General features: G+C 40.0%; 1 protein-coding gene across 3 annotated transcripts in view; it reads left to right on the top strand.

The window, feature by feature from the left end:
• The window catches only part of SPICE1 (spindle and centriole associated protein 1), a 23,240-nt gene extending 3,020 nt beyond the window's left edge, over positions 1-20,220 (top strand). The window contains exons 4-17 of one of the 3 annotated variants that reach the window (XM_026849302.1): positions 1,204-1,306; positions 2,090-2,211; positions 3,804-3,901; positions 4,206-4,348; positions 4,585-4,713; positions 5,501-5,766; positions 9,731-9,862; positions 10,509-10,656; positions 12,921-13,145; positions 15,042-15,436; positions 16,754-16,925; positions 17,958-18,060; positions 18,387-18,477; positions 19,338-20,220. In XM_026849302.1, coding sequence (XP_026705103.1) covers positions 1,204-1,306; positions 2,090-2,211; positions 3,804-3,901; positions 4,206-4,348; positions 4,585-4,713; positions 5,501-5,766; positions 9,731-9,862; positions 10,509-10,656; positions 12,921-13,145; positions 15,042-15,436; positions 16,754-16,925; positions 17,958-18,060; positions 18,387-18,477; positions 19,338-19,391 — 2,181 coding nt within the window. In that variant the 3' untranslated portion in view covers positions 19,392-20,220. The remainder of the gene's footprint in view (positions 1-1,203; positions 1,307-2,089; positions 2,212-3,803; positions 3,902-4,205; positions 4,349-4,584; positions 4,714-5,500; positions 5,767-9,730; positions 9,863-10,508; positions 10,657-12,920; positions 13,146-15,041; positions 15,437-16,753; positions 16,926-17,957; positions 18,061-18,386; positions 18,478-19,337) is intronic. The other 2 variants (XM_026849308.1, XM_026849316.1) reach the window with 2 other exon arrangements.
• The last annotated feature ends 6,433 nt before the right edge of the window (positions 20,221-26,653 follow it).

The raw sequence follows: 26,653 nt of genomic DNA, 5'->3' as shown, positions 1-26,653 counted from the left end.
GGGGGGAAACAGTGAAATGCCACTGGCTAGAATTTTTTGAATAAGGCTGCATATAAACCAGCAAACTTACCTATGGACACTGAAACACTGACAGAAACAGCATATAGTGGTCTGAAACTGCTGCAAATCAGTCCCTGATGATTCCTGGGAGAGCAAAAATTGTCACTTGATTCTCAAATTTTGAGTAGGAGGACATACATGAGCCTTTCCTGTCTGAGGGATCTTCTAAAGTACTTGAAATCTCTCTGGCTTGATTTGCTTAACACCATGAAGTGGAGGTCACTTACAAATCAGGTTTCTTCTCAAGTGTTTATGAATAACTCCCTTCTTCCCAGGTTGTGGGATGTAATTCTACTAGTTTGCCATTTCCACCTTTGTGAATGAACCCATGAGTCCGTGGGGAGTTTTGAATCGTGTTCTGCCCACAATGCCATGTTCACGGTCAGCTGCTTTTGGCTCACAGTAGCTGAATGCCTCTTGCTTTGACTCCAAGACCTCCATCCTTAGGAGGCAGCTGTTATGGTGCTGGTCTTAAAATACTGGGGGAGAGAGATCTTGAATACAGAACCCGTGCCTTGTGAGAAATGTGTGGAGATGACCGAAACGTCTTCTGATGCCAGATGTAGTTGGCTGTGCTTGTGTTGTTTGTAACTTTTTTGGTGGTAGGTGGCTTAATTTTTAGGCAGGATTTTCAACAGTCAAGGCTGAATGAAACAAGTTGGCTTGAAGTGATTTGGATCTAATCAAACAGTGCAGGTTTTGGGTGTCTGTCATGTAGGTAAATGTTCTTTGAGTCAACAACATTGAGATCAAATGATTTGAGGATGCATACTGATTTTGTTTAATTGCCAGATACTTGTCTTCATTTTGATGTCCATAAACACCCAGCTTCTTGTTTGTGTCAGGCTGGGAGTAGGAGAAGGGAGTGAGAGGATTTGCTCTACAGAGAAGTCAGTGCTGATGGGGGGCCTCAGAAGTAATAACTGTTTAATTTTTCAGAAAAACAAGGTGAATTCTATTCACTCAAAATGAAGCATACTTTTTCTGATCTATCTTAATTAAGATCTAATTGCACACTACCAACTTGGCAAACGTTGTCTTGTTGACTGTTCTCATGCTGTTTAGAAGAAGAATACCAAAAAAACAAAGGAAAAAAATTGGTCTGCTCAGTATTAAATATTTTCTTATATGCTATACTTTCAGATTCTGTCTGATCAATACCATTTGCAAGATGTATTGGAACGGTCTGATCGGGTTATGGCTGTGGCAAAAGACTTGCTTGGGGATGCTCCTCGCACGCGAACAGGTAGACCATCTCATTTATATGTGGTAATACATTTAAGACTATCATTTTTCATAATTAGCCTGGCTTTGAAAGTATTATTTTTGAATTATTCATTATCTAACATAGTAGGATTGATCCTGTTTGCGTTAGATGAAACACAGATGAGGATAACATCTCCCGTGGCAGGGGAGAGCAACTCGTGGCTGGTTATTCTACTGGAATGGAATCTATGGAATATTCTATTCCACTGTGGAATTTTGGATCACTTATTGTGAAACACCTCTACACTCACCATTTCCACAGCCAAGCTACTGGCCTTTACAGAGCACCAGTTTGAGCCACCATAGTAGTTCTCATTCTCATTGCTACATGGGGTTGACTGCTTGCTCTTGGATGTTGTTGAAGATTTATCAGCAATTCGTGAACAAGGCTTTTCCTTTCCTTACTCTGGTTTGTGGGTCGTTACACTGCTGGAAGGCAGGACTGGCTATTTTCATGTGAAATCTTAAACTTAGGTTCTCTTCTCTGTAGGCTGCCATTCTCTTTTGCTTATAATGACTGTTTCATCCTACATGCTTCTGCACAAGTTTATTTACACAAGTGAGAGGGACAAAAGCCTGGTACATGGCTGAATGTGTTAAGATAGCTCTGTAGTTGGCCTTTGGCTGTTGTTTAAAGCGGCGTACATCCCTGTGACCCTTTTTGTGCAAAGTACGGGAACTTGCTTTTTGGTACAAAGTCCTGTGACAAAGTCCTACAGATTGAGCCCTCTGTGTTCTTCCCTGTTTTGTCTGATTCCTCCAGGTTTCCCTAATGTAACAATGGCTCCTAACTGTGACCTAGAATCATCCCAAGGATCCATTGTACAAAAATGTGATCCTCCCACTCAGCTTTCCATCCTTAGTGAATCTGTTGCGGATGCCCAGGTAATTTATGTTCTGTTCCATGCATGTCCTGTGGCTTTTTTTGTTTGCACAACGTTAAGACTATTCTAAGGTTTCCAAGCAGACCTAAACCTGTCATTTGTGGATAGTATACCAAATTAAGAACATACATAGAAAATAGTGTTAAATGGAGGTGATTTTTTTTTTTTTTTTTTTTTTGACTTCTTAACCTTTGAATATGAGAAACAAACATGTCTCATAGAAGCCCTCTCATATTACCATTCTCTGCCTTTTAAATTCTGCAGTTATCAGCAAGAGAACAAAGTAATTGCAGACTAAGAAAACAACTCTTGTGTCACTTACCTAAATGCTACAAATTTAAATATGCCTCTGATTTTCTAATGATGTCTGCATATATGGGGACATAGCCAGTTGGGCTCCAGCTTGTTTCTGATAGCAAACATGTAAATGCACCCCAGTTAACTCCAGAGCCTTGATTACAAGTTTATCCTACATGTTTAACTTTCAATGCTTCATGTTTGTTTACAATCATCTAGATTTGTTTTAAAAGTTTAAAAAGTGTTTAAATTTATTTAAAATTTCATTTGGATTGCCTTTATGTTCTGTTTTTATAACGTGAGTTGTACCAGAAATGGTCACTGTGGCTTGAGAACAGGCATATGACATTCCTGGAAAGCAGCTCACTGAAGGCCAAAAGGGGTGTAGGAGTGGAAGTGATGGTGTCATATTCTCATGGTTCTCTAATCCTGTTTCCTACTATCTTGCACAAATATCTGCAATTTGAATTGCAGTACTGCTCTTTCATGTATTTCAATGTGGTATTTGTTTTGGGGTTTTTTTTTATGTGAAGAGTTATCTGTAGCATCTTTGTAAGCTGTACTGGATGCATGCTGCAGGATAGGCTTAATTTTTTAAAAGAAATGTGTAGTGATAGTTTTATGCTGAGCTTCTGTGAGATTTTCTTTTCCTTATGTGTCTATAAAAATCATAGATAAAGGCTGTCTGGTGAGGCCTACTCAGAAGCACAGAAACCTGATTGAGGAACCCTCATTTCAAATTTAATTGCTTAAGTTTTGCTACAAATGTGGTACATAGGGTTGTATTTTGTTCTGGTCATATTTTACCCATAGAATATAAATTTACTTTTGCAGATTTCATTACAAGATTGTTTAGCTTGTAATTTCAAAATGCTGAAGTTTTAGAAATGCTATAATTTAGCTTGCTTTTTTCCATCTCCTGCCTGCTATATATCCATGTTTCTTTTGGTACAGTCTTTTTAAAGCTTTTTTTATCCTACAGTGTGTGTGGTCCTTTTTATTTCATGTAAATCATCCAAATAAAATATTAGATATTGAACTAATCACTTGCTGTATTAGTTTCAGAGACAGTTACCAGTATCATTATTTCTTGGGTACTAAATTCCCCCAAAACTCTTTCCACAGAGGTTTGTGGTTTTCTTTCTTTTTAAAAAAAAAATTGTTTTGGGGGTAGAGACTGAAACAAAGGTTTTTTTCTGGAAACAATTTCAGGAAATTGATCTCTTAACTTCTTCCTGAAGACTAATTGAAATTGCTCTGAAGTCCCTTTTGTTTTCTTTGTTGTCTCCTAAAAAGACTCTTAAGGAAGTGGAAGAGGAAGCATTGTCAATCTATCAATCAGAAGATGGACATCACGACTCTCTGAATTTCAAATCCAGCGTCAGTTCTGACAGGTCAGTACAAATATATCCATTCAGGATTTTATCTTCTTAACAGTGGAAATAGATGGAGTTAAAAGGGTGTTGCATGGGAATAGTCAAGTTACTTTTTCTGTTTTTCCCACCCCCTCCTTCCTCCTTTCCTGACCTCATAGTTCTAGGGAAACCCCTTGTAACATTCAGACTGGGAATCAGTGTGAGCAGGGAACTCACCTGAGCAGTTACAGATATTTTAAAAAGCTCTTTCTAGGTTGTACAGATAATCTAGAATCATACTATTATCCTATTGCAATTCACTGTACACTTGTTTTGAATGTAGACTGCTTCGACTGTTGAGAGAAGAAAATTCCTTGGTGAATTCTCCATTGTGGGCTGAAAAGGATATGAGAAAAACTGCCTTATCACAGGAATCAAATGTGCCTTTGACTCCAACAACTGTTTCTCCATCGCTGGATCAGTCAGGTTGGATTTGCCAAATCACAGCCTCTCTAGGATTGTTAGGCTGTTCAGAGGATCCTGTCTGGAATCCCTTTTCTGGGGAAGGATGAGAGATTAAGACATGCTGATTTGGCTCAGATGAGTTTCTAGACTAAAAAGCCAGGTCTTTGAATAAAATTACTGTATAACATATTGCTATTAAGAACATAGCCAAAATATTTCATGTGTGTATTTTTTGCTTTGTTTTGTGTTTAAATCAGCCCTCAATGCTACCAATGTAGTCAAGAGAATCCATTCAAGACTTCAGAATGAAGATGATGAAGAGACTTACACCGTGAGACAAGTGCTGAACCCAAACTCAAGGAAACAAAAGCAAATTGCAGCAAAAAGTTTAGTACTTTTAAAAATAACACACTTCTCTTTGACCAAGGTCCTTAATATTATAAGAAAATGTAGGTTGAAAGAGATCTTTGGAAGTTGTTGCAAGCCTGACTCCAAAGTCTAAAAGGGGGCCAGCTGAGTCTTGAGCATCTTTAAAGATGGGGATTCCACAGCCCCTTGTGTAGTGTATTCCCCTGTATTCTGTACATTCATTGGTGAAGGAAAGTCCATAGGAATCCAGGAACTGTAAATATGACCCTTTGACACTACCTGTTACCTTTCTAGCCATGGAGTTCTCTCCTGTGCAGGGCTCTTCTGTTTCTGATAGAGCTTTCTATTCTATGCTGCACAGATTTTTGATGCATTTCGGTCCCTGTATTCTACACACATTTTTAGGTGGGGACTGATGTCAGATGCAAACTGTAATGTGAAAGGATTGTTGTGGAAGAGATGCTCACTAAATCTGTGACCTGAAGCAGTTGATATTTTTCTGGCTGTTCACTGGGAACTGTCCCCATGCTTTTAACTGAGGAGGAGGAAAGTATAAAAATAGTATAAACAATATGTAAGATAAAAGCACCAAACAAAAGATACTTGAGAGGTACTAATGTGGTGGCAGAAAATGTGTGTTTGGATGAAAAATAACTGGGGACTATCTTTGATGGTCCATTTCAGCTCAAGGCAAGAGAGGGCCTCTCCTTTGATATATGTTCAGTAAATGACATAATTTCATTGGTACTGCAAAGCTTTTTATACAAGATGAAATTCCAGTGATACTTTCTTTCTCCCCCTTAGTGAAAAGAAAACAAACTGCACAGAACTCTGCAAGGCAGTGGAGAGATGATTCTCCAGCTAATTCAATCCCTGTTGACCTTCAGAGGGACAACAAATCCAGCCTAGATGTTCTCAACCGCATGATACATGAAGTGGAGCATGAATTGGAGGAATATGAGCAATGTACAGGTCGTGAGGTTCAAAAAACTGAGAGAAGTGAAGGCCTCACTGGATTTACCTTGTCACTGGTGAACGCTCTCTGTCGTTTGATGCGCTACCTCAAAGAGGTGAGAAGACTTTGAATTGCTTCTTGTAGAGTGAATGAAAAAGGGTATAAAGTTACTTTACAGAGGTGAACTTTGGTCTTTCCTGGCTCCCGATCAGTTTACTTTGAAGTCTGATTATCATTGCTTATTTGGATTGCATGCAGTCAGGAGTTAAACCTTTTAGCTTGATAGAAATGGATATCCTTAACAAAGGAGTTTGACTGCAATGAAAGTATCTCAGTAACTATCAGCAGAAAATACCAGTTGAAATGGTTTTAAATGCTATTTAAATATGTTCAGAGTTGTAGCAGAGTATTCACTACAGCCTTGTTTACAAATTCTTTTTCTTCCTTTGCCTCTCAAAGACGATGCTGCTGTCACTAAAGCAGTGGACCAAAATCCCTAATTTTCTTGGAGGGACTCCTTAGCTGGCGTTTTCTATCCATAGAAGCAACTTCACCTTAAGCAAGAATGTCCTGAAGTGTTCACTATAGCAGTGCACAGCTGGGGATCAGTGGAATTCCATAAAGCAGACTACTTGTACGCAGTGTAGAACAATTTCAAAAAAAGAAAGAAAAAGAAAAAAAAGAAGTGTGGTTTATTTCATCTCTAACCCAGAACTATTCAAGATGCAGCAGTAGCTGACAATTTATTTGGGCCTGTGTGAAGAACCAGATGATGACAATTCCTGCACTCTTAGTAGATGTAGCAGAACGGTATTTAAATCCCAGTGCTCCATTTTATAGCAAAGGCAATAGATTCCTAATGAATATGGAACTGTCCTATTTTGGTTACTTTTCAGAGTGTATAATAATTGGGGGGGAAAAAAAACCTTATTTTAAAATTAGAAATTTTTTTTTGTCTGTATATATAACTTATTTCTTGTATTGCCCTGTATTTTATCTTTGTGGAATTTACTCTTAAGACCTGTTTTGGGAGCAAATGATAAATAATCAATTCAAGAGTGAAAAGCCACAACCATCTGAAGATGGACTTTGGCTGAGGAGATCTTATATCTTAGAAGTTAAAAATGCTTGTTCTCTTTTGAAGTTCTAATACCAAAGCAGGGTATTAAATTTGGGGGTTTTTGCAGTTATGAGGAAGGATCTTCTGGACTTCCAATAGAATGCTTTCCATTTATTAGGAAAACATCAATTTAATAGCATCAAATTAATGTTATAAATATAATTGTAATTATAACCCTTTTTAGGTTGTCATTAATTAGTTTTCCACAGAAATTAGTTATTCTTGATGTGCGACTTCCTCCAAAACTACTCCAGATTTTCTTTGTAATATTTTTTTCTTTCTTAGTTGCTACTTTCTTTTTTTGAATGTAACATTCAGTGTATTTTAAGAGCTTTTACCCTGTTCATGCAGAAGGCCAAGGAGTCTGAGTGTTAAGGGAAACTACTTATTTTGAAAGATGTATTCTGAGTCTTACTTGTATTCCCAGTTTTTACTGAGCACCTCTGTGATGTTGTTTCTACTTTATTAGATGTGTTACTGTTCCTTCCAGGAGTTGATTGTTGCTTGGAGAATTGTCTGCAACTTTTTTAGATTTATTTCCCAAATTTATGAGTAGAAAAGTCAGTCAAGCCACAGTGTGGTTAGTCATATTCAGAGTTGCTCGAGATAGTGTGCATCCATAATCTTCACCGACTTTTCCCCTTTTCATGGAGCTTTAATTACAATTAGAAATTGAGAATTCACTGGGAGGAAGCACAGCTTGTCTGAGTATTTCCTAAAACCTGGTTCCTGTGATGTTAGGAATAAATCAGGTGCTAGTGTGCACCATCTGTCTTGCCTTAAGTGAGGAGAGGTAGCAAAGTTCCAATGCCTGAATTATAGCTGGCAGTGCATTTTAAGAAAGTGACTTTGCAGTAGATATTTAAAAAGCCTCTGACTTCAGGTAAACAGTGATTCTTCAAGAGGTTTTGAAACTTCTAGAAAAATTTCCTTCCTCTTTTGGGGAGGAAAAAAATACTTTCCAGCTTTGCTACAGAAAATCTGAATGCAGAAGAATTACAGTCAAGAATGTTGCTTAATTTATTCTCAAAATTATATATCAAAAGTAGGAAGAGAAAATTGAATTACTGAATGTTTAATGAAAGTTATATTAGTAAATGATAAAAAATCAACTCCTACAAGAAGAAGGTAGTGAATATAGAAGAGGCTAGAGAGAAGGGGTAAAAGAAACTTCCAAAATGTTTGCCAAGCTATACAGAATTCTTAAAGGGAGGTGGATGAACCTGACTGGGTTCCTAAATGACTATCAATGTCATCTGCCAAATGTTGGAATTATTTTTTTTTTTCCCCATTCTGCTAAGTATTCTATTTCTTTGCCATTCTGCTAAGTATTCTATTTCTTTGCCAGACTCACAGGGCAAAAAATTGGAGGATATGTTTACTTCTTTAATCTGTGTCGCTCTGTTCTCTCTCTTTGCTTCTGCATATTCTGATGCAAAGTTAAAACAAAGCTTATGAGGTTAGAGGTTGGCCTGGCAGTGGACTGGAATGAAGGTACGTCCTTCAGGGTATACCAGACACAAATCCTACCTCACAGCAGGAGTGGATCTGTACAGCTGTTAACCCTGACAGTTTCTCCATACATAAATGTAAGACACATAGCTGCTTGGAAGCTTTTCCTCCAAGGTTAACACTGTGTAGGATGAGTAGATACAATAGCTCATCCAGATGATCTAAGGCATCAATAGACATCATCACTGTTACCAGGGTTAAAGTTCTTATTTTGTGATGTCCTTGGTTTCTAAAAAGATAGGACTGTATACATTTTTTTTTTTTCTATTTTCTGTGCCAACCTGCTTCACTTGGATCAATACAGAAAAGCTGTTCTCTCTAGGTGGGAGAGAAACACAAAATGGATGGCTTGTCTCTGATATGCTTGAAGGAGGTATATCTGCCTGTCTTTGTGTCTAGTGACAGTATCTGTGGTTTATTCTCAAAATTATTTATTTTTTCATTCACTTTATGTGGCTGCAGAGCTGTTGTGTCTTTAACACTTCTTCCTCGGTGGTTTTTCACTTCTAGTCCTGACATGAGCAGAATATAATCTTCCGGTATGTTATGGGCAGCTCATGCTTTCATTTTGTCTGTGCAGCAGAAAAGTGTACCCCAGGTGCTTTTCAGGATCTCTTGTGTTTTGGAGATGGGATTTATTTCTCTTATTCAGGGATTCCTTTGGGTAAATGCAGGCAGCTATATGGGGAAGGGCTCCATCTGCTAATTCTGATGTATTTATGTGACTTTGTAGCCTCTGCTCTTTCAGCTATGATGGTCCAAAAAGCAGAAGTCGTGTTCCATTCACCCATTAAGAGGTGGAGGGGACTGTTGTATCTTATACAGGAAGCCTGGCTACTGCAGTGGTCTATCTTAAAATAATGGATTGATAATTTTTTTAAGGCAAGAGGTTCAACAGTAAGGTCTTTTGCGTCATGCCTGGGTAGATCACTTAACAAAGAAGCCTTTTTGTTTTCTTTTTTAAAAAGCAAACTAAATGAAAGCACCTTTTTCTCTCTCTGAAGGAAAACAGTAGAAAGCAACAATTTTCTCCTTTATTTAGTCTGATTTGTCTTCATTAATGAATTAAGGAAACCAAAGAATAGGCACAAGTAGCACAGGATGCTGACAAGCATCAGCACACTTGGAGTTAACTTGATTCAGTGACTTACAAAACAGTATCTCTGCAGAGAGACAATGCATGTAGTTACAGCCTGTAGAAGCTGTAAGGTCAGAAGAATAGGGATGTATAGGATTCCCTACTGGGTTGGAGGGTAACAAAGAAGGAACAGTGAGCTGCCTGATAGTTCTCAGGCTCTGAAAATTGGATTTTGCCATGAAAGAAATAAAGTCAGTTTAGCAAAAGGGGTAAGAGCTTTTACGGTATGATGTGATACAGACCTGTTCTGTTTCCAAATAGGAATCTGTATTGGTTATGGTAGGTGTTTAACTTTTTCTCTCTCTTTAGAGTGAAATGCAGCTGCATGAGAAAGAGGTGATGAGACAGCACCATGAGGAGATGTTGAATGAACACAGAGAACTGATTGATGCTCTGACTGCAGAAATACTTGTAGTGAGGGAAGAAAACACTACTATACAGGTACTGAGTCCCCATTCCCCTCAGGGTGACGTGTTAGAATATTGAATTGTGTTGCAAATGTGTGCTGAGATGCATTATCATATGTTCAGGAGATTTTAACAGTAAACAGGAGGAAAATTATAAGATTGAAGGACAAATCTGAGAATGATAATAGCAGGCCTGGGGATGGGGGGAAGGATTATTTTCAAAGTCAACATTTTATCTTCCTGTGTGATATTTAACTTTAAAGCCTGATAAAATACTAGTTCTATTAAACTGAGCTTTACTTTATCAATCTAAAGGTTAATCAGCCCTCCACGCTTCTATACTGTTAACACTACTGGAGCAACAAGGTAGACTAGATAAAATATTACATTTTTATTTTTCAGTTTGCAGTGGAGGTATATTTGCTCAATGGGAAACAATAAAGCTGTGTTGGAAAGGATATGGGTGATGAGTTAGGAAAGGGAAAAATAAAGCATTTCTTTGAGGCAGGAGAGAAAGTAAATGAGACACCAATATTTAATATCTTATTAGAATCCTACAAATTCGTGGAGTGGTATTAAGAGACCAACATTTTCTTCTCAGAGCTGCCTGTGCTATATAATGTAATTCCTGTTGCTAGAATACACATTTCTGTATCTTCTGTTTCTCTTTCATCCTTTAGAAGAAGCTTCAGCAATACATGATGGTAACAGACGAACAGCTGATCTCTCTCACAGAGGCATTTAAAGGCCTCCCTTTGGTAGAATCTAGAAGAGAGCAAAGTCCAAATCATTTTGGAATTGCAAATAAAGGTCCAGTGAACAGCCAAGGTGTGTGAATGCCGGTGTGAAGGATAAAATGGAAATTGTGGCTAGTTTATCCATGTAGTGGAAGATTTGGTATTTAATAGGCATCTATTTGAATAAATACCTCTTGTGTGAGCATGCTTCTCACTTTTGGAAATTCATATGCCATGGGTTCTATTGTGAGCCCAAGCAGTTTGCTACTTGTTATTTTTTAATATTATAGCTTGTATTTCATCCCCACTGACATCCTTCTGTCTGGATCAGGTTTTCAAGATTAACTTTCCAGCTAAGTCCTGATTCGAGTTGACACAGTGCTGAGGGATCTGGTGGAGTTGAGAATGGTCAGTGTGAGGTTAATGGTTGGACTAGATGATCTTCAAGGTCTTTTCCAACCGAGATGTTCTGTGATCCTATATTTAAACAGAAAAGGGGGAGGGGAGTAGCCATCACCCATTAAGATGGCTTACAAAATCAGGTTTATTCTGAGGGTCCTAAAAAAACCCCCAAACAGCTGAATCAGGATCCCACTTCTCTTGTCACTGAGACAGCCTGACAGTACGAGATTGGTTCTTCCATACGACACAGGAGGTCGCTGCTGACCAGAAAAAGCAGCTGCTGAGGCCTGTTCACCAACCAGGCAGAAGCTTGTATTTGTGACTTTTTATCAGAGGTGAATGACCAGTTGAGTGATATATAACAGACACAGGCTAAGTTACCCAGTAGCATTGATGGCCAGACTAACCATACATGATTCACGTTGTACTTTTTACATTCTTTTACAATGGAGTTTTTTTCCCAGCTGTCTTACATAATTGGTTACATAAATGCGTTAGTTTTGCTCTCAAGATCAGTGACTCCTAGTGAATCCCAAGGTTCCTTGGAGCTATTTGTATTCCTTAAAATGTTGCTTTTGTCAACATTTTTGCAGTTGAAAATTTTCTTCCCGACTGTTTCTGTGGGATTCTCAGGAAGTAACCACGTATCAGAACCCTTTTTTGTGATTTACCCAGGCTTTGTAAAAGCAAACAAAAAAATCCTACACAAAAATATAAAATGCAGACAATCAGAAAAGCACCCCTCAAAAAACCAAACCAAAGCAAACCTTCCTATATAACAAGTCTGCAAGACTAGAATTTCCAAATAATTTTTCCTTATTGGTCTCCTCAAGAAAAGGCATCTTCCTGAGAGGAAAGCTTCCTGACGTTACAAAAATATTTTTTCCTCCTCTTTCAGAAGGAGATATCTCGTAAACTTAAGGCATCTGACTGGATGTGAAATATTTGAGATAACTTACTCATGGTTTCTGTGCTAAAACTCACTAACATAGGACTTTTCTGGAGAGAGAGGAGTGGGGGGAATATTGTAGTGACATCCAGCATGCAAGGAAATGCAGTTCCGTACAGTGTAACAGTGCAAGAGGATGTTTCTCCTTTCTTGCCACAGTCTTTGAATAGTGAGTGGCAGGTTTTACTCAGTAGTGTGAACCACAAGCAGTATCTTATGTGAAGAGCCTCCTCTGGCTCTTTGCCTTTGAAGGGTGCTTTTTGTGTCATGCATTTTGGGATCAGGTATGTTCTACTTAATTTTCCACTAATTTTTCTTTTGGGAATAAATATCCTGAACAAAGTTGTGAAGAGAGAATTCAGAGATAGCACTGATGGAACAGTGGATGTAAGCATGTTAAAATTACTGTGGTCCCACAGCTAGCTACAACTTCGATTTCATGCTATTCATTTTGTGCCTCCCTGGTGTGTGCAAAAGAGATTCCAACATAGACACAAGGTAGTTGTAGTTAAATACAGAAGAATAACTTTTTCTTTTTTACTGAAGAGATGTCTGATTGAATTAAGTCATAAAAGATCATCAGAGCTCAAAAAATTTGAATTGTTTTCCACTCCACCGTTGTTGCCATCAAATTGATAATATAGGGTCATTAGTACAAGTGTATATGTCTGCTTTTCTCAAGAGAATATTACCACATGCAGCAAACTGTAATACCTATTCCTCACAATTCACATGTCTTAAAGTCTTCTGCATGGGCTCCAAAGAGATCTGTTAGTAGTAACTTGAAACTATGGGGCTACATATAAGAGTTCTTGCTCTTAAGATCAGTAAAAATTACACTCCAGTGAAGGAGTTCTGTACCTGGGGATCAGAAGGAAGTTGGCAGTGTGTGGGGACCATATTCTAGCTTGTCTTTTCAGATACCTGAACATAGAAGTTATTATTGAGAATGTTCCCTAAAGCTTTTTTTTTTTTAATTCTATCTCTGCCTTTTCTTTCTTTAGAAGAACCCGATTTGAGCTATTTTGAGCCTAGGGCTGGTGCAGGCAACAGGGAAGGTATGCTGAAATTCCCACAGGAAGAACTTCCTTTCAAGTTTCTGCAGAGGTCATGTGCTTCGGGTGGTGCCGGAGCTGGTAGAAGCTTGCCATCTCACGTCTTCCAGCCAGCTGTGCTGTTGTCACCTCCCCGGCAGAAAAGCAGTAGGGAGCTGTCTCCTCTCCAAAACGGTGAGATCTCTCTGGCTGTAGTAGACTTGAGAGTCTGTGTAGTGCTTTCTGTTTCAATCTTGCACTTTTCTGTGGAAAATTTCTAATGTGTATGCTTAGACACGTCGGCCCTTTAGCTGGAATATCCTGCTTTTGCACCCAGATATGTATTTCTTTCTATGCCTGTTGTTAGATTTCCTTTAGGCTTTGTCGCCTGTATTCTCAATCTACTCTCTGCAGTCCTGTTAGTGGCAATCCAGACTGACATTTTTACTTTATACTGGTTATGATTGTCACTTGTGTATGATTTTCTTCAGCTCTTTGTCTATTACATACAGCATGTCATCTCAGATTTCCAAAAACTTTTCTAAAAAAAAGCTTTTCAGTTTTTCTAAAAGCTTTGGGAGCAGGTTTCTATTGGATTTCATTTAATACACAGGAAGTGGCTGAAGAAGTTTTGGGTGAAATTAGGTGGTGCCAGATGATACAAGACTGAGTTAATCTGGTTAGTATCCGGAGTTTTAGAGGTCAGCTCAATTCTGATTATTTTGAGAAGGAACATTAATCAGGGGTTATTTGGGAAGGTATTTTTTGTTTAACCTTAATGAAGTGAGCAGAGTGGAGACCCCTTTGTGACTCTCAGAATTAGCTGTTTGCTCCTGCAACTGTTACTGTAACCACAAGCATCTTACAGAATGTCCTGGGCCCCTGTAACCTTCTTGTTGTTAAGGCGGATAATTATGTCTATGGCTAGCTCGATGCTTGCTGGCACGAAGTAGGGCACAGCAGTGGGGTTTGTGCCTTCCCCTCTCTTTTTCCCCCCGCCTCCTTTCAGCTGTGTCGCTCTGAAAATCTTTTCTAAGTCAGAAGAATAACCCAGAAGACCTTTTGATTTTTAAGGAGTCGAAATTGGAAGTTTATATCTAGGTCAGGCTTTTGATGGACTGCTGTGCTGTGAGGAGGCACATAATAAATTAGGAGGTGGTGAACTAATTCTGCAAAGAGCAACATGTGGTTTCAGCCCTGTTGAGAACTCTCAGATGTTGTTTGTCATTTGAAACAAGCATATAAAGCTGTATTCCTAGATTTCACTATGGCTTAGCTAAGTCAGAAATGTATTACTACTCTTTTAAGACTGTTAAGGATGCTAAATGGCTCAACAAATGTTAAACTTCTTGACTGTTTCTTTATGAAAAATGATTCATAAACCAGATTTGTATGTAAATTTTTAAATGTCATGCTCTGCTTAAGAGGCAAAAGCTGAAGCTTGGGAAGGAATGGCCTATTTGGTATATAAAGCATAGAAAATCTTATTTTTCTCACAAAATCCAATTTGGATTTAACATGTAGCAGCTGCCAGTGCTGTATCGTATTTGGTCGTCTGTGTGGTGTGTTATCTGTTTGCTAATGATGACCACCTAACTGCTTTTGTTGGCCAGAGTGCTTCCCCTTTTCTAGGGGCTGAGTAAATAGCTAGTTTATTATTATGCCAAAAGTCTTGTATTATTTTGTTTTATTATTCTAGAAGTTTTGTTACCAACCCAGTATAAATACCAGTTTATTATGTAAAACTTGCAGTTTATTTTGTAAGGTAACTGGATTTTGGAAAATGGAGGGCTGAGAAGTGGGGTTTGATCTATCAGCTATGGAACTCAAAACAGTTTGTATTCTCTCTGAGTTTTCCCTCAATCTCTCATTAAATAATTTTAATGTAAGACTGTTTGCATTAGGAAATGTTAAACTTGGTGAGTTTTTGCAGCAGGATCTTGCACAGAGTGATTTTGAATATAACACCATTCAGGCTAGATGACAATTCAAGTTCCTGCTGGATTATTACTAGCCTGATGCAGTAAGGTCACTGTTAGTTTCCTGGATGAGGATCACATGACTCTTCCCTTACTGTTCCTTTGTTTATAGCATTTACAGCTGTTTCTCAGTCTCCTGAAAACACTGAAAGAGAACCGTGCAAGGAAAGGAGCTTACCTTCCTCCCTGAGAACACAGAGCGCAGCTGACGAAAACTGTCTCATCTCTGAAAGGCAACCAGTTCCTCCTGCAGACAAAGAATTGGAGAGTTCCCATGAGAAAATCAGCCTGTCCTGCCCAGGGGATGCTAGAAAAAACAGCACAGCTGAAGAGGTATTTCAGAATGGTGACCTGCTGGGACAGATAGCTGAGCTCACACGCCAGAATTCTCTAATTAAAGCTCAGCTGAGCAAATTCAAAGGTTTCTCTGAAGACACAAGTGACTGCCTACATCAGCCAGACCCAATACCAAATGCAAATCCTAATCTAGACTCTTCACAAGAACAGGTGAGAATTTAACAGAAAAGGAAGGCTGGATTCCCCTTTCTGCTGATCTGCTTTCCCATAGCTTACTGATACTTTAAGACTGTTTCTTTCCTGTTGTCAGTTGTTTTAAGGAAGAGAGTAGCAAAACAAATATTTTTTCATTCATTTGCTTGGAGAGTTGTGATTTTTATCATTCCCTAAGGAGCTCATCAGTAGTTTCACCACTTTGACCTATGTTGCATATGAGTGCTGAAAAGCGTGCAGCACATTTAGAAGTACAGGATAAGATTATGCCTCAGAGAGAGGCGTGGCTGCAACACGGTTAGGTATACCTTTTGTGGTTTGGATGGTATTAACAGTGAAAGCACTGCACCAACCCCCAGGTTCTTGTCAAGCTTGTAAAATACACATTTTGCATATTTAAAATACACATTTAAATCCGTGCCATAACATCTCTTCTCCCACTGTGACCCCAGACTGCATGAGATTAAAGTTAGTGTGGGTACATCTCTTGCACATACTTGATTTTAGTGTATATACTAGTTGAGTCTGTCTTGTCAGTCCTGCTGGGTGGTGAAAATCCCCAGACCTTTGGGAAAGAGAATTTAAATGGTTCAATTCACATAGAAAACCTTTAATCTGCAACTAAGCAGCTATTCAGTGGCACCCCAGTGAGTGGAGTTAACATCACAGAAATGCCTAATCCCTGCCCTTGCTACTGTCTTTACTTTTGTTCCATCCCAGTAGCTGAGTTAAATTCAATTAACGATCATAAAGATTTTAAATTTCCTTATGTAAATGCAGGCTGAGAGCATTGTGGCTTTCCACACTGCGCTGTGTTGTGTAATATTTAATTGCACAAGATGATGCAGACTTTTTAAAGTGTTGTTTTTGTGGAAGCAATTATCGGAGGGGGAGGGGAAGGGGTCAGAGTGGATGAAAACCTGGTTTAACAATGACTTCCAGGATACTTCTGTAGAAATCTGCTTTTGGTTCCCTACACTATCCTGAATATATGTCTCTGATTAAATATTTTCTTAATTATGGTTAATTACTGGATGGTTGAGTGTTTTCTTTTTTGTTTTTTTCCTAATGGTGCAGACAATAGCTGTTTTTTTTTTCTATTTGTGGGAAGACCAATTTAAAATGTTTAGTCAATTAAGGACCTAGATACAGGACAGTGAAAGGGACAAAATCAGATTTTTCACATGAGGTTCTATATAATTATGTTTACTTTCGGTTTGAAAATTAGATGCATAGAAGTACTTGAAATCCATTGCATGCTCTCCCTGAAGGTGCAAATTACAAGTTTTTAATTGGAAGTAATTATTCAAGTAGACTCATCTTGTGGTATCGAAGAGCTTGGAGGAAAGAATAGCAGAGCTGAATAGCCAGAGTACAGAAGCACGTGATAAACTGTTGCAGCTAATAGACCAGCAGAAATTAGCTGCTGCTGATACAGTCCCTCCGATGATATCTCCTGGTCTGCCCCCATTGCTAAATTATACTGGTAAGTACTGAGAGCTTCAGGAGAAACAAAAACTAGTAAGACAGTGTTTTTCCCCTTTTGGGAGGGATTATCTGATTGGATCAGCGGTTGTGGTCAGCAGTAACCTTGCTGTTAATGACTGTGTCGTACAAACACTCCTTACTTTAGAGAGCTAAAAATATATCAGCTGAACTTCTCCTGAAGTTAATTTCTTAGCAATTAGTCTGCTGTAAATATCATGTGTCATGGTAAAGTTGTTCTTTTCTATGTCCTTGTCTGCAGAAGTCGCTGATGGGCAGAACTGGGCTTTTTAATCAGTCCTTTCTGCTGGAGAACTTTCTATAAAAAGACTTAAGTATTTACATCAGGCTTCTAGAAATCATGGCAGAGTGGTTATCCAGTTCTCAACCATGTTTTAGTTCTTGGTCTTTTGGGTGCTCCTTCCATCAGACTATCTTGCTGAGTTAGTGCCAGTGCTGATAGAAAGAAGTAACTGGAGCTTCCAGTCATCTGAAGTGGTAAATTAGCAAAGGCGGTATTCTTGCTGATTCAAGATTCATAGATTAGTTGCCATGTGTAACTATAAACAAAAATACTTTCCAGCAGGTGAGGGCTGCTTTACCTTTTCATGGAGTCATTGCAATTACAGGCATAACTGCACATGAGCATGTACACGTCCTCTGTCCAGGACATCCAGCCTTTCCCCCTTCCTAAACCACAGAGGATGTATGAAGGGAAGGACTTTAGGGGGAGAGGAAGCAGGGGGAGGAGAGAAATGAGAAGTCTCTAAGCCTCTGATGGCCAAAACCCAGAAAGTTTATCCATGGAAGAATCATTTTATATCTATGCCCATTATCCATAGTTGCTCTAAGTATCTTTCAATATCTGTTGTTTTCAGAGAGTGGGTGTGGGCCTGATATTTTATGTCTGCTCTATATGTTCTGTGTAACAGTGAAGAGGTATGTGATGCCCTCAAAAATATGGGAAACCAAAATGAATCTTGGGAAATATTTCTGTGTTCTCATCTGAATCAAGTTGTTATTTATTATCTAGAAAATGCAAGGAGGACAATTGAAGTGTCTATTCCCATGGCAGGTGCTATGGACAGCTCCAAAGAAGATAGTGTTTCTCCTGCCAGTATGACCAGTATAAGAAGGTAAAAGTTAACCCTTTACTATTTCATGTTTTTAGTGTCTTGACTGCCCATGCGGTAGAACTTGAACACAAAGGAAAAACTGCCATGTTATTCTTTGGTTTCACAGACTTTCCCTGACTTCATCACACTCAACTCTGGAAATGGGACAGAAGTCCAATAGCTTTTTTACAACTTCCATTGTTTGTATTTAAAATACCTGCAGTGTGACATAAGACAGATGACATGGGTTCTTGAAGAATATTGATGAAAAATCCTCTCAGGATCTGAGACCTAATTCTAGTAGTCACTTCCATTTTTCACTTTTTCAATCTCTTTTTGAATGATAACAGGTCTGTAGGAGACTCTAGCAAACTTTGTTCGCCCTCAAGTGCCACATCAGAAACTGTGAAATTAACTCCTGTCGGCCAAAGGCAAAAGGTAAGACTGTAAAATCTTCAGCCAAAAAGTTTGATTGAAGTGTCATATAAGGAAAAAGCAAGACAGATAAAGAAGGGGAGAGAGCTCTGTCCTGCCTTAAATTAACGAAGGATAATAGTAATTGATTCCTGGCAGTTTGGATTCTGAACAGTTTTTAAGGGGAGACCTGAGTGCTACTGACATTAGTGGTTTGCTGCCATAGAGCTGTTATTTACAAGTGAATAATCTTGTAACTACATTTTCTGCTGTGGCATCTATATGCGTTAGAATTGGGAACCTGTGGCATCTTTCACTGGTGACTCCAGAGAATTTCAGATAATTGTTATGAGGTACTGGTAGAACCACATATAAGAGGCAAGCAAGCTCTTACCTAGCCACTGCAGAAGTCAAGTTGCTGAAGGATAAATAAATCCAAATGCAAAATAAAATCCCCAGTCTAGATTTCTGATTCCTCAGGTGCAAAGAGAAGAGTAGATTACAGCAAGATGCTTTCATGGGGGACTCCAGGTAGTCTGGAAACCAGTCATAGATCTGTTTATGTGCTTGAAAGCAACCATGAGGAGATATTAATACTGTTTTTCCTGATGTCCAGAAGAACCTAAATTAGGAGTGATAAAACACTGTCTCCCTGTCCTGACAGTGAAGTATACATCCCTAAAGGGGAAATGTTGGAATACTTAAGGTAGATGTGACTTAAACTGTCTAAAGGAGGTGGCATGACTCCCTCCATGGTGCTGATAGCAGACAATTGCCACGTATCAGTGAACTGATATGTAGCAATCCTACACAAGGCATCACTAACTAACAAGCCTGTGGGAGATTTATGATAAATGAATCTCAACTGGTTTCTTCTTTTGCAGGTGGAAAAGCAAAAAGAAGAAGGCTGGTTTGCATTGTCAATGCACATTGTATAAAGGAAGCTGCACTCAAGACCTATATTTTTTTAAAGGTTTTTTTATGATCCACAATTAGATCTCAGTAGTCCCCCTCTCCAGATGTACAGTTCAACTCTGAAATGCTTTCATGTCCGTGCCATTAGCATAAAAAGGTCCATATGCTTGTTGTGTCATACAGAGCACTATAGGAAGTCCTGGGAATGAGTTTCTGAACTGGACATGCGCTCTGACATTTTGCCTTTTCACCAAATATATCTTTCACAAGATTGTAAACTCAGGCTACTGTAGCATCTGATATCTGTGTTGGATATGCTAAATTCAGGAGGCTTTAGACATTGTGTGTGAAACTTTCTGGAGCACATATTCGCACAAGATAGGGGAATTAAAAAAATCAAGAAAACAGTGGGATGAGGGAATGTACCTATGTTCGAAAGCAACCTGGAGCTTAGGAGGCCAGTCTGTTCCTGCTGGATAAGAATTGGCATCAGAAATAATTTGTTTCTTCTATGGTTTATGGTGGCTTCCAAAAGTTGTGTTTTCTGTGCAGTTACCGTGTCGGGGATTACATCTGGACTTGAGGATTGATTTTGAAAAATCTCATTTAATATTTTTATAGTAAATATAAAGTGACTTTTGAAGTTGAAATCAGATTCTCTGTTTGCTATGTACTGAAGTATGCTCTCTGATACAATAGAAAACTGGGATATGAGTACAATTGTAATAAGTTATTTTGTTATGTGTGTATACAATGCTCTAATGACCATGGTTTTATATTGGTTTTATTTGACTTTTTAAAGTAGCCATGATTTTATTACTAACATTTAACAATAAAATCTGGGACCGTGAGGAAATGCTTATATATCTGTTCCTTCTGTTTCAGTGAACCGGGGCAAAACCCATTATAATGAAGGTAAAAAAAAAAAAAGCGAAAAAAAATCTGTAAGTTTGGGGAAGAAGGTATCAACAAGTCTCAAAGCCATATTTTGAGTGGAGTTGGTGTAATTCTTTTTTTAAAACTGTTAAGTTTGGCCCGGATATTGATGGGTTGGGCCATTAAAAGGGGCTAGCCCATATCCTTTCAATGAGTTCAGTTTTAGGAGAACAAAGAAAAGATACTTCTTTTTTTTTCATTTCCTTTTTATTAAAGGAGGGTTTCTTTTAAACAGATTTAGAAAATCTAAAAACCATGGGATTCAAAAGAGTGTTACTGATTTTAATTATCAACTGAAATTAAATTGTGTTTGATTTTAATACAAGTATAGAATTAAGGGATATTTTAGTAAGAATCATTTATTTTATATTTATTGTATTTTGACTCTAACAACTGACTGCTGCTCTAAAATCCCCTGTACAGCCCCTGTAGCAAGGCTAAAGGGATTGGTCATAATTGTTTAGTAGGAACGGTTAGAACCTAGGTAACAAAACATGAGGTGATTTGTAAACTGATTTATAATACATGTATAGGACTAGAAGAATGTAAGTAGTTGTCAAGGTCCAGGATTAATGGGAACTGAGGGAAGTAACTGTAACAGTTTACAGGTACCTGCCAAGAAAACTGTGTCCTTAAGCAAAAGGTAATTCCAGCAGGGGGAGATTGTGACCACCGACTCATGGACCACCTACTCACATTACACCCCAGAGCCATTTCTAGACATTTCTAACCTCTACTGTGCAGAATCGGAAGTAGGAGGAAAATATGTTAATGATTTCTTGGAAGTTGTATGCTTATGTATGAAGACTTAATGAATATGTGTGAGTGAGTTCTATATAAGATCTATGATTCTGGTGCCTGGCACGTGTTGTTGGTGAGAGCACTCCCCTACACGTCCGGCCATCAATAAAGAAGTGTCTGCTTATCTGCATCAAATTGGTGTCGATAAGTTATTTTGGTGACAAGAGGACCTGTTCAATTATTAATTGACACTTCTGCAGTTTTATTTTCTCCAGTGTTAACTCTGGAAAGTGAAGAAGGCTTGCAGTCCTGTATTTTGTGAAGTAACAGTTAAAATTGCTTGGAAGAATTCCCCCAATGCAGAGAGAGGCAGGAATGCCAAGGCTGGGATGGACTGCAGAAACACCATGCCCACACATAAATACTATTCATTCTGACATCCTCCAAGCTAATCATTCCTACAAATGGTCTGTAACATCTTGAGATTTCCTTTTGGATTATGTGATTGGAATTAATCTTTTGAGTCATGTGGTTTCCTTAACTTGGAAGCTGCTCTATCAGATAACTACTTGTTTATAAGTTGAGTCATCTAGCTGTGTTCCAGTCCAAAGCTACTACATGAGATGAGAAGTATTTATGTTTTTCCTTCGTGTTGTTTGTGAGATCTGTCTCTTTGTAATCAATAGAACTCAGAGTCAGGAGGTCTGTAGGTCCTGCTTCAGAGTCAGGACTGGTGAGGGACCTGTCGCCCCATAAAACAGCCTCCGTGGTGCAGAGCAACTGGCTTGTGGCCATCTGAAGCTGTAGGACCACGCACAGCTCCAGCCTGGCTCCAAAACACCACACTGATGTGTGAGCAGAGCAGCGCATTCGAGCTAGTAACTCCTGCCTCTTGGGACAGCTGACCAGCTCAGGTGGCACCTTGCATGGATGGGGCCAGTCTCGTGGCAGAGCTCACTTTCAGCAACAAGGGCCGAGTGCTCTGTGCTCTTCTCAGAAGGCAGGGACGTGTTACTGGGTGTCTCTTATCACAGAATCACCTAGGTTGGAAAAGACCTTGAAGATCATTCAGTCCAACCATTAACCTCACACTGACCGTTCCCAACTCCACCAGATCCCTCAGCGCTGGGTCAACCCCTCCAGGGATGGGGACTCCCCCCCTGCCCTGGGCAGCCCATTCCAACGCCCAACAACCCCTTCTGCAAAGAAATACTTCCTAAGAGCCAGTCTGACCCTGCCCTGGTGCAGCTTGAGGCCATTCCCTCTTGTCCTGTAGCTTGTTCCTTGGTTCAAGAGATTCACCCCCATCTCTCTGCACCCTCCTTTCAGGGAGCTGTAGAGGGCCATGAGGTCTCCCCTCAGCCTCCTCTTCTCCAGAGTGAACAACCCCAGTTCCCTCAGCCGCTCCCCATCAGACCTGTGCTCCAGACCCTGCCCCAGCTCCGTTGCCCTTCTCTGGACACGCTCGAGTCATTCAATGGCCTTTTTGGGGTGAGGGGCCCAAAACTGAACCCAGGAATTGAGGTGTGGCCTCACCAGTGCCGAGTACAGGGGTAAGATCCCTTCCCTGTCCCTGCTGGCCACGCTATTGCTGACACAAGCCAGGATGCCATTGGCTTTCTTGGCCACCTGGGCACACTGCTGGCTCCTCTTCAGTTGGCTGTCAATCACCCCCCAGGTCTCTCTCTGACTGGCAGCTCTCCAGCCACTCCTCCACAAGACTCTAAAATCGGGTTGCTGGGGGTTGTGTCTCTAGTCACCCTCCAGCTCCTCCCCAGCCCCTGAGCCTGCGCTCAGCCCGGGGTCACGCAGTGTGTCCTGGCTCAGAACAGCTGCAGCTGCGATGGGGTGCAAATGTGTGTATGTGCTGGAACTCCCTAGGCCAGTGTAAAGCTGAAGGCAGTTGCTGAGAAGCTGTCACTTGCTAGGTGGGGTATTTTTGCCTATTCTAGACCAAGCAACAACCTGCAACTGTCATTAGCAGTAACACATCTGATTTTTAGAATCAGGTGAAAGAGAAAGTTTTAGTGCTTTATCTTTATTTTTCAGTTGTGTTAAATTACAGAAAGTCTGGTATCATCTTGTCACACTGCTTTATCAGTGAAGTGTGGTTTAATGCCAATGACTTTCTGATTTTGTGAGATAAGCATTTTACTGCCTTGCTTCCTTTTTTTCCCAGGCCTTTCCTGTTCTTCCTTTTTGTCTTAAATGCCAGCAGAAGGACATTTGGCCACACACCAGGGCGAGCACAATAGTAAAGAGCAGGTAACTTCATCGTAAATAGTTTCATTTTATTTTCAAAAATGGGAAAACTAGTGGTTTTCGTAGTCACTAGTTCTTCTGCAGTTACATGAAGGAGACTGCAATCTGTTGCCTTGTCTGGGTTTTATTTTTGTTTTGAAATAGTAAATATTTGATAAATAGCTGAGGGTAAGGATCACAGTCATGAAGTCCAGAAACAGATCTTGCTTTCTGTTTTTAAGCTTATACCCACTTGTTTCAGTTTCTAGAGACAAACTGAAAATTCTGTAGGTCTGACTCTGTGTTTTACTTTAGGCTTTAGGAGGACATACAAAGTCCATAATGTCTTTTTAAACAGAAAAGTCTCAAATGAGAGTGTTTCCCTCTGAAACCTTTGGCTATTGCAGTTTCCACCTCCCATTAAGGCAGCAATCTGGCACTGTTGATCGGCATTGTCACAGGGACTGGTGCTGAGATGCCTTCCCCTTTTTAACTGTGGAAATAAGGTCTTACAGCCTGAAGAACCTCTGGGATGACAACACAAAGGGGAAGGCTACTATGACAAAAAAGGTCTCATTTAAAGATGCTTTTAGGACCATACTTACACCAAAAGGGGGAGGACAGTGCAGAGCTCTACAGGTCCATAATATTGAAATATTTTACCACTGTGAGATGCTTAATCAGCTTAGTGCATTAATAAAAATGTGCTACTTTAACTTTTTTCAGTAGTTTTTCTGAGGCTGAAACTTTTGTAGTGCAGTGAATTTAAATGCCTGAGACTAATTAAACCCCATGGTACCCGAGTGCCTTGCTTTTGACAAAGTTTGAGATGCTTTTCTCTGCAACTTGTTTCTTTAAGAATGCAAGATGCAAGGAGTTTTATGTAATAAGGGAAACTTCAGGCACACAGTTTTAGAGATGCTCCTCCTGAGAGCTAAATTACAGTGTCTGGATATTCAGATCAGCTGTGACATAATATATAATTGCTTTACAGTGTCTATAGTATAAGATACACCTCTTCCATTGTACTAGCTACATGTGATCATACTGAGGGCTAGCATGCTGCTTTTTCATGAATGTGGAGTTCCCAACATCTGGAGGGACATAAGATTATTCTGTCATAACAGCTATTTCATTAAGCTATTTCATTGGGCCTGGCTTGCTGAGATCCAGAAACAACCCTGCACCATCTCTCTTGTCACGCATGTACACTCACACACTTAACTGCCTACCTTTGATTTCCCAGGGCTGTGCTCTGCTTCCACCAGAGCCAGCAACCTTGCTTCTGCTGAGCAGAGCTCGGGGAAAGTGCCTCAAAGCTGGGAAATCACTGCTGTTCTGTGCAGGGCACCTGACTTTCTTCCCTGAGGGGTTGTATGGTGTAACACATGCTGCATTTTGCTGTGATAATTTATTAGCTTAATTGTTAGGATAGACCAAAGGGTGTCTTGTCTGGGACAGCATGTACTATGAATGCCTGTTCTCTTTATGCAAGATGAAAGTAGAGGCACAAGCATTGCTGCCCGTTCTGCAGGGTATTGCAGACCCGCTAAATGTGGAGTGAGATAAATAGAACGAATCTGGATGCGGGGTGGGGGGTGGGGGGGTGCGAACCAAGCCAAAATAGCACCTTGTAGAAAATGAGGATGTGCAGGTTGGCTGGGAGGCATGCAGCTGCCACAGTCCCGGCTTTGCTGTTCTGGAATTGCAGTCGTGTGCCAGAACAGTTTCTCTGGGAAAAGGCCTGGGAATAATTTTTCACATATTAAAGGTGTGTCTTGGCATGATGCGTGTTTAGCTTTTTACATCGTGTTTGTTATCTAAAAAACCTGAGATCTCCACAAAAGCATTCTTACCCAGTTTTTTAGCTGTGGAAACTGAGACAAAGCAAACTGTGGAAAATTCCACATTTCCTGGACACAGCTCAGCAGTGCCTCACCTGTGGGCTGGTCTCAGAGATACAGTGCCCCAGGACTGTAGAAGACGTGCCCCTGAGTGGATGCACGACTGAGGAGTCCTGGGTCACCTGTGCTCTTTAGAAGCACAAGTTTCGATTGAGGAAATCCTCACAACATTTGTGTTTCTGCTGTTTAAGTGAGCACACCCCATCCTGGCAGCTCCCTGTGGCAGGATTCACAAGCCTCCTGTTGTTTTGCCTTTCCTTCTGTGGCCCTTGAATACAGGGGTACTAATGGGGGGGTGGGGGGGTGTGATGTGGAAGAGGAACCTAGAAGGCTCTGAAGATAATCTCTTTTCCTGTGCTAATAATGAACAGATAGAAGTATTACTAGATATATTCCTTGTATTTCAGTTCTTAGACACCTAAGTAAGCGTGTTGCCTCGGGAGTGGTTTTTTTCTGAGCACAGAAAACAGAGGTGATTGTCACCCTTCACTTCAAACGCCCCAGTTCTCCAGGTGAGGCGTAAGAAGGTGTGGGGCAGGTAGGAAAAGGCAGCACACAGACCAAGTGCCTGGCTCCAGAGTACAGCCAAGGTGCTTTTAACTTGCAGTAGCCTCCCTTTGATGCAGAGAAGTAGACCTCCAGCTCTGGGTAGGGTGGAGCTGAACTAAAGAGCTGCCAGGGCCAGGGTTTCTCCCCTGCCCCAGGCTGCAGAGTACAGTTACTTCACCATTAATAACAATTAGTCACAATCTCCAGTCTAGACCCATCTTCTTGAGAACTGCTGGGTGCAACTGAGACAGCATCGAAGAGGAATAGGGTGAGCGTCTCTCTTCAGCCCGGTGAGCTTGCCAGGCATAGTTCCAGCAGAAGCTTAAAAAAGTCAGAGACCCTTGTCTCTGAGAGTGCCTGTCTGTGCCTCCTCTGTACTCTTCGGCACAGCACCTGGGTGCATTTCTGAGGTAGGAACAGAGAAGGAGGTGATTAGGAAGAGCCATCTTGGAGTAGAGAAGCAGCCTAAATTCTTGCTGGGATACCTGAGTAAAAAACCTTAATACTAATCTTCCCCCATCTATTTTTTTTTTTTTTTTTTTTTTTTTCCTTCAATTCAGCAGAACATCTTAATAGCAATAGAGTGAGGAAAATAGAGTTTGGCTTGCCCCTGCCCTATGCAATTCTTCTTTCTGGCCAAAAAACTAAACAGTTGCAGGTGTAGGGCATTAGGCACATGTCACGACCTGGACTGGAGTCCAGAGAATTGAATGCTTCTGTGATCCCCTTGGGTTAAATTAATGTGAAACGACACCAAACGACTGGTTAAAATGTTTTGCTTGCAGTAGAGAAAAAATGTAAGCTTGGAAAAGGATAATAAGCAATGTGGAAAAAGGAAAGGAAAGGAAAGGAAAGGAAAGGAAAGGAAAGGAAAGGAAAGGAAAGGAAAGGAAAGGAAAGGAAAGGAAAGGAAA

The sequence above is a fragment of the Athene cunicularia genome (genome assembly GCF_003259725.1).
Source record: "Athene cunicularia isolate RWA chromosome 1 unlocalized genomic scaffold, athCun1 chr1_part1, whole genome shotgun sequence".
NCBI lineage: Eukaryota > Metazoa > Chordata > Aves > Strigiformes > Strigidae > Athene > Athene cunicularia.
Note: the sequence above shows the minus strand (reverse complement) of the source record. Positions and strands in the feature narration are given on the sequence as shown.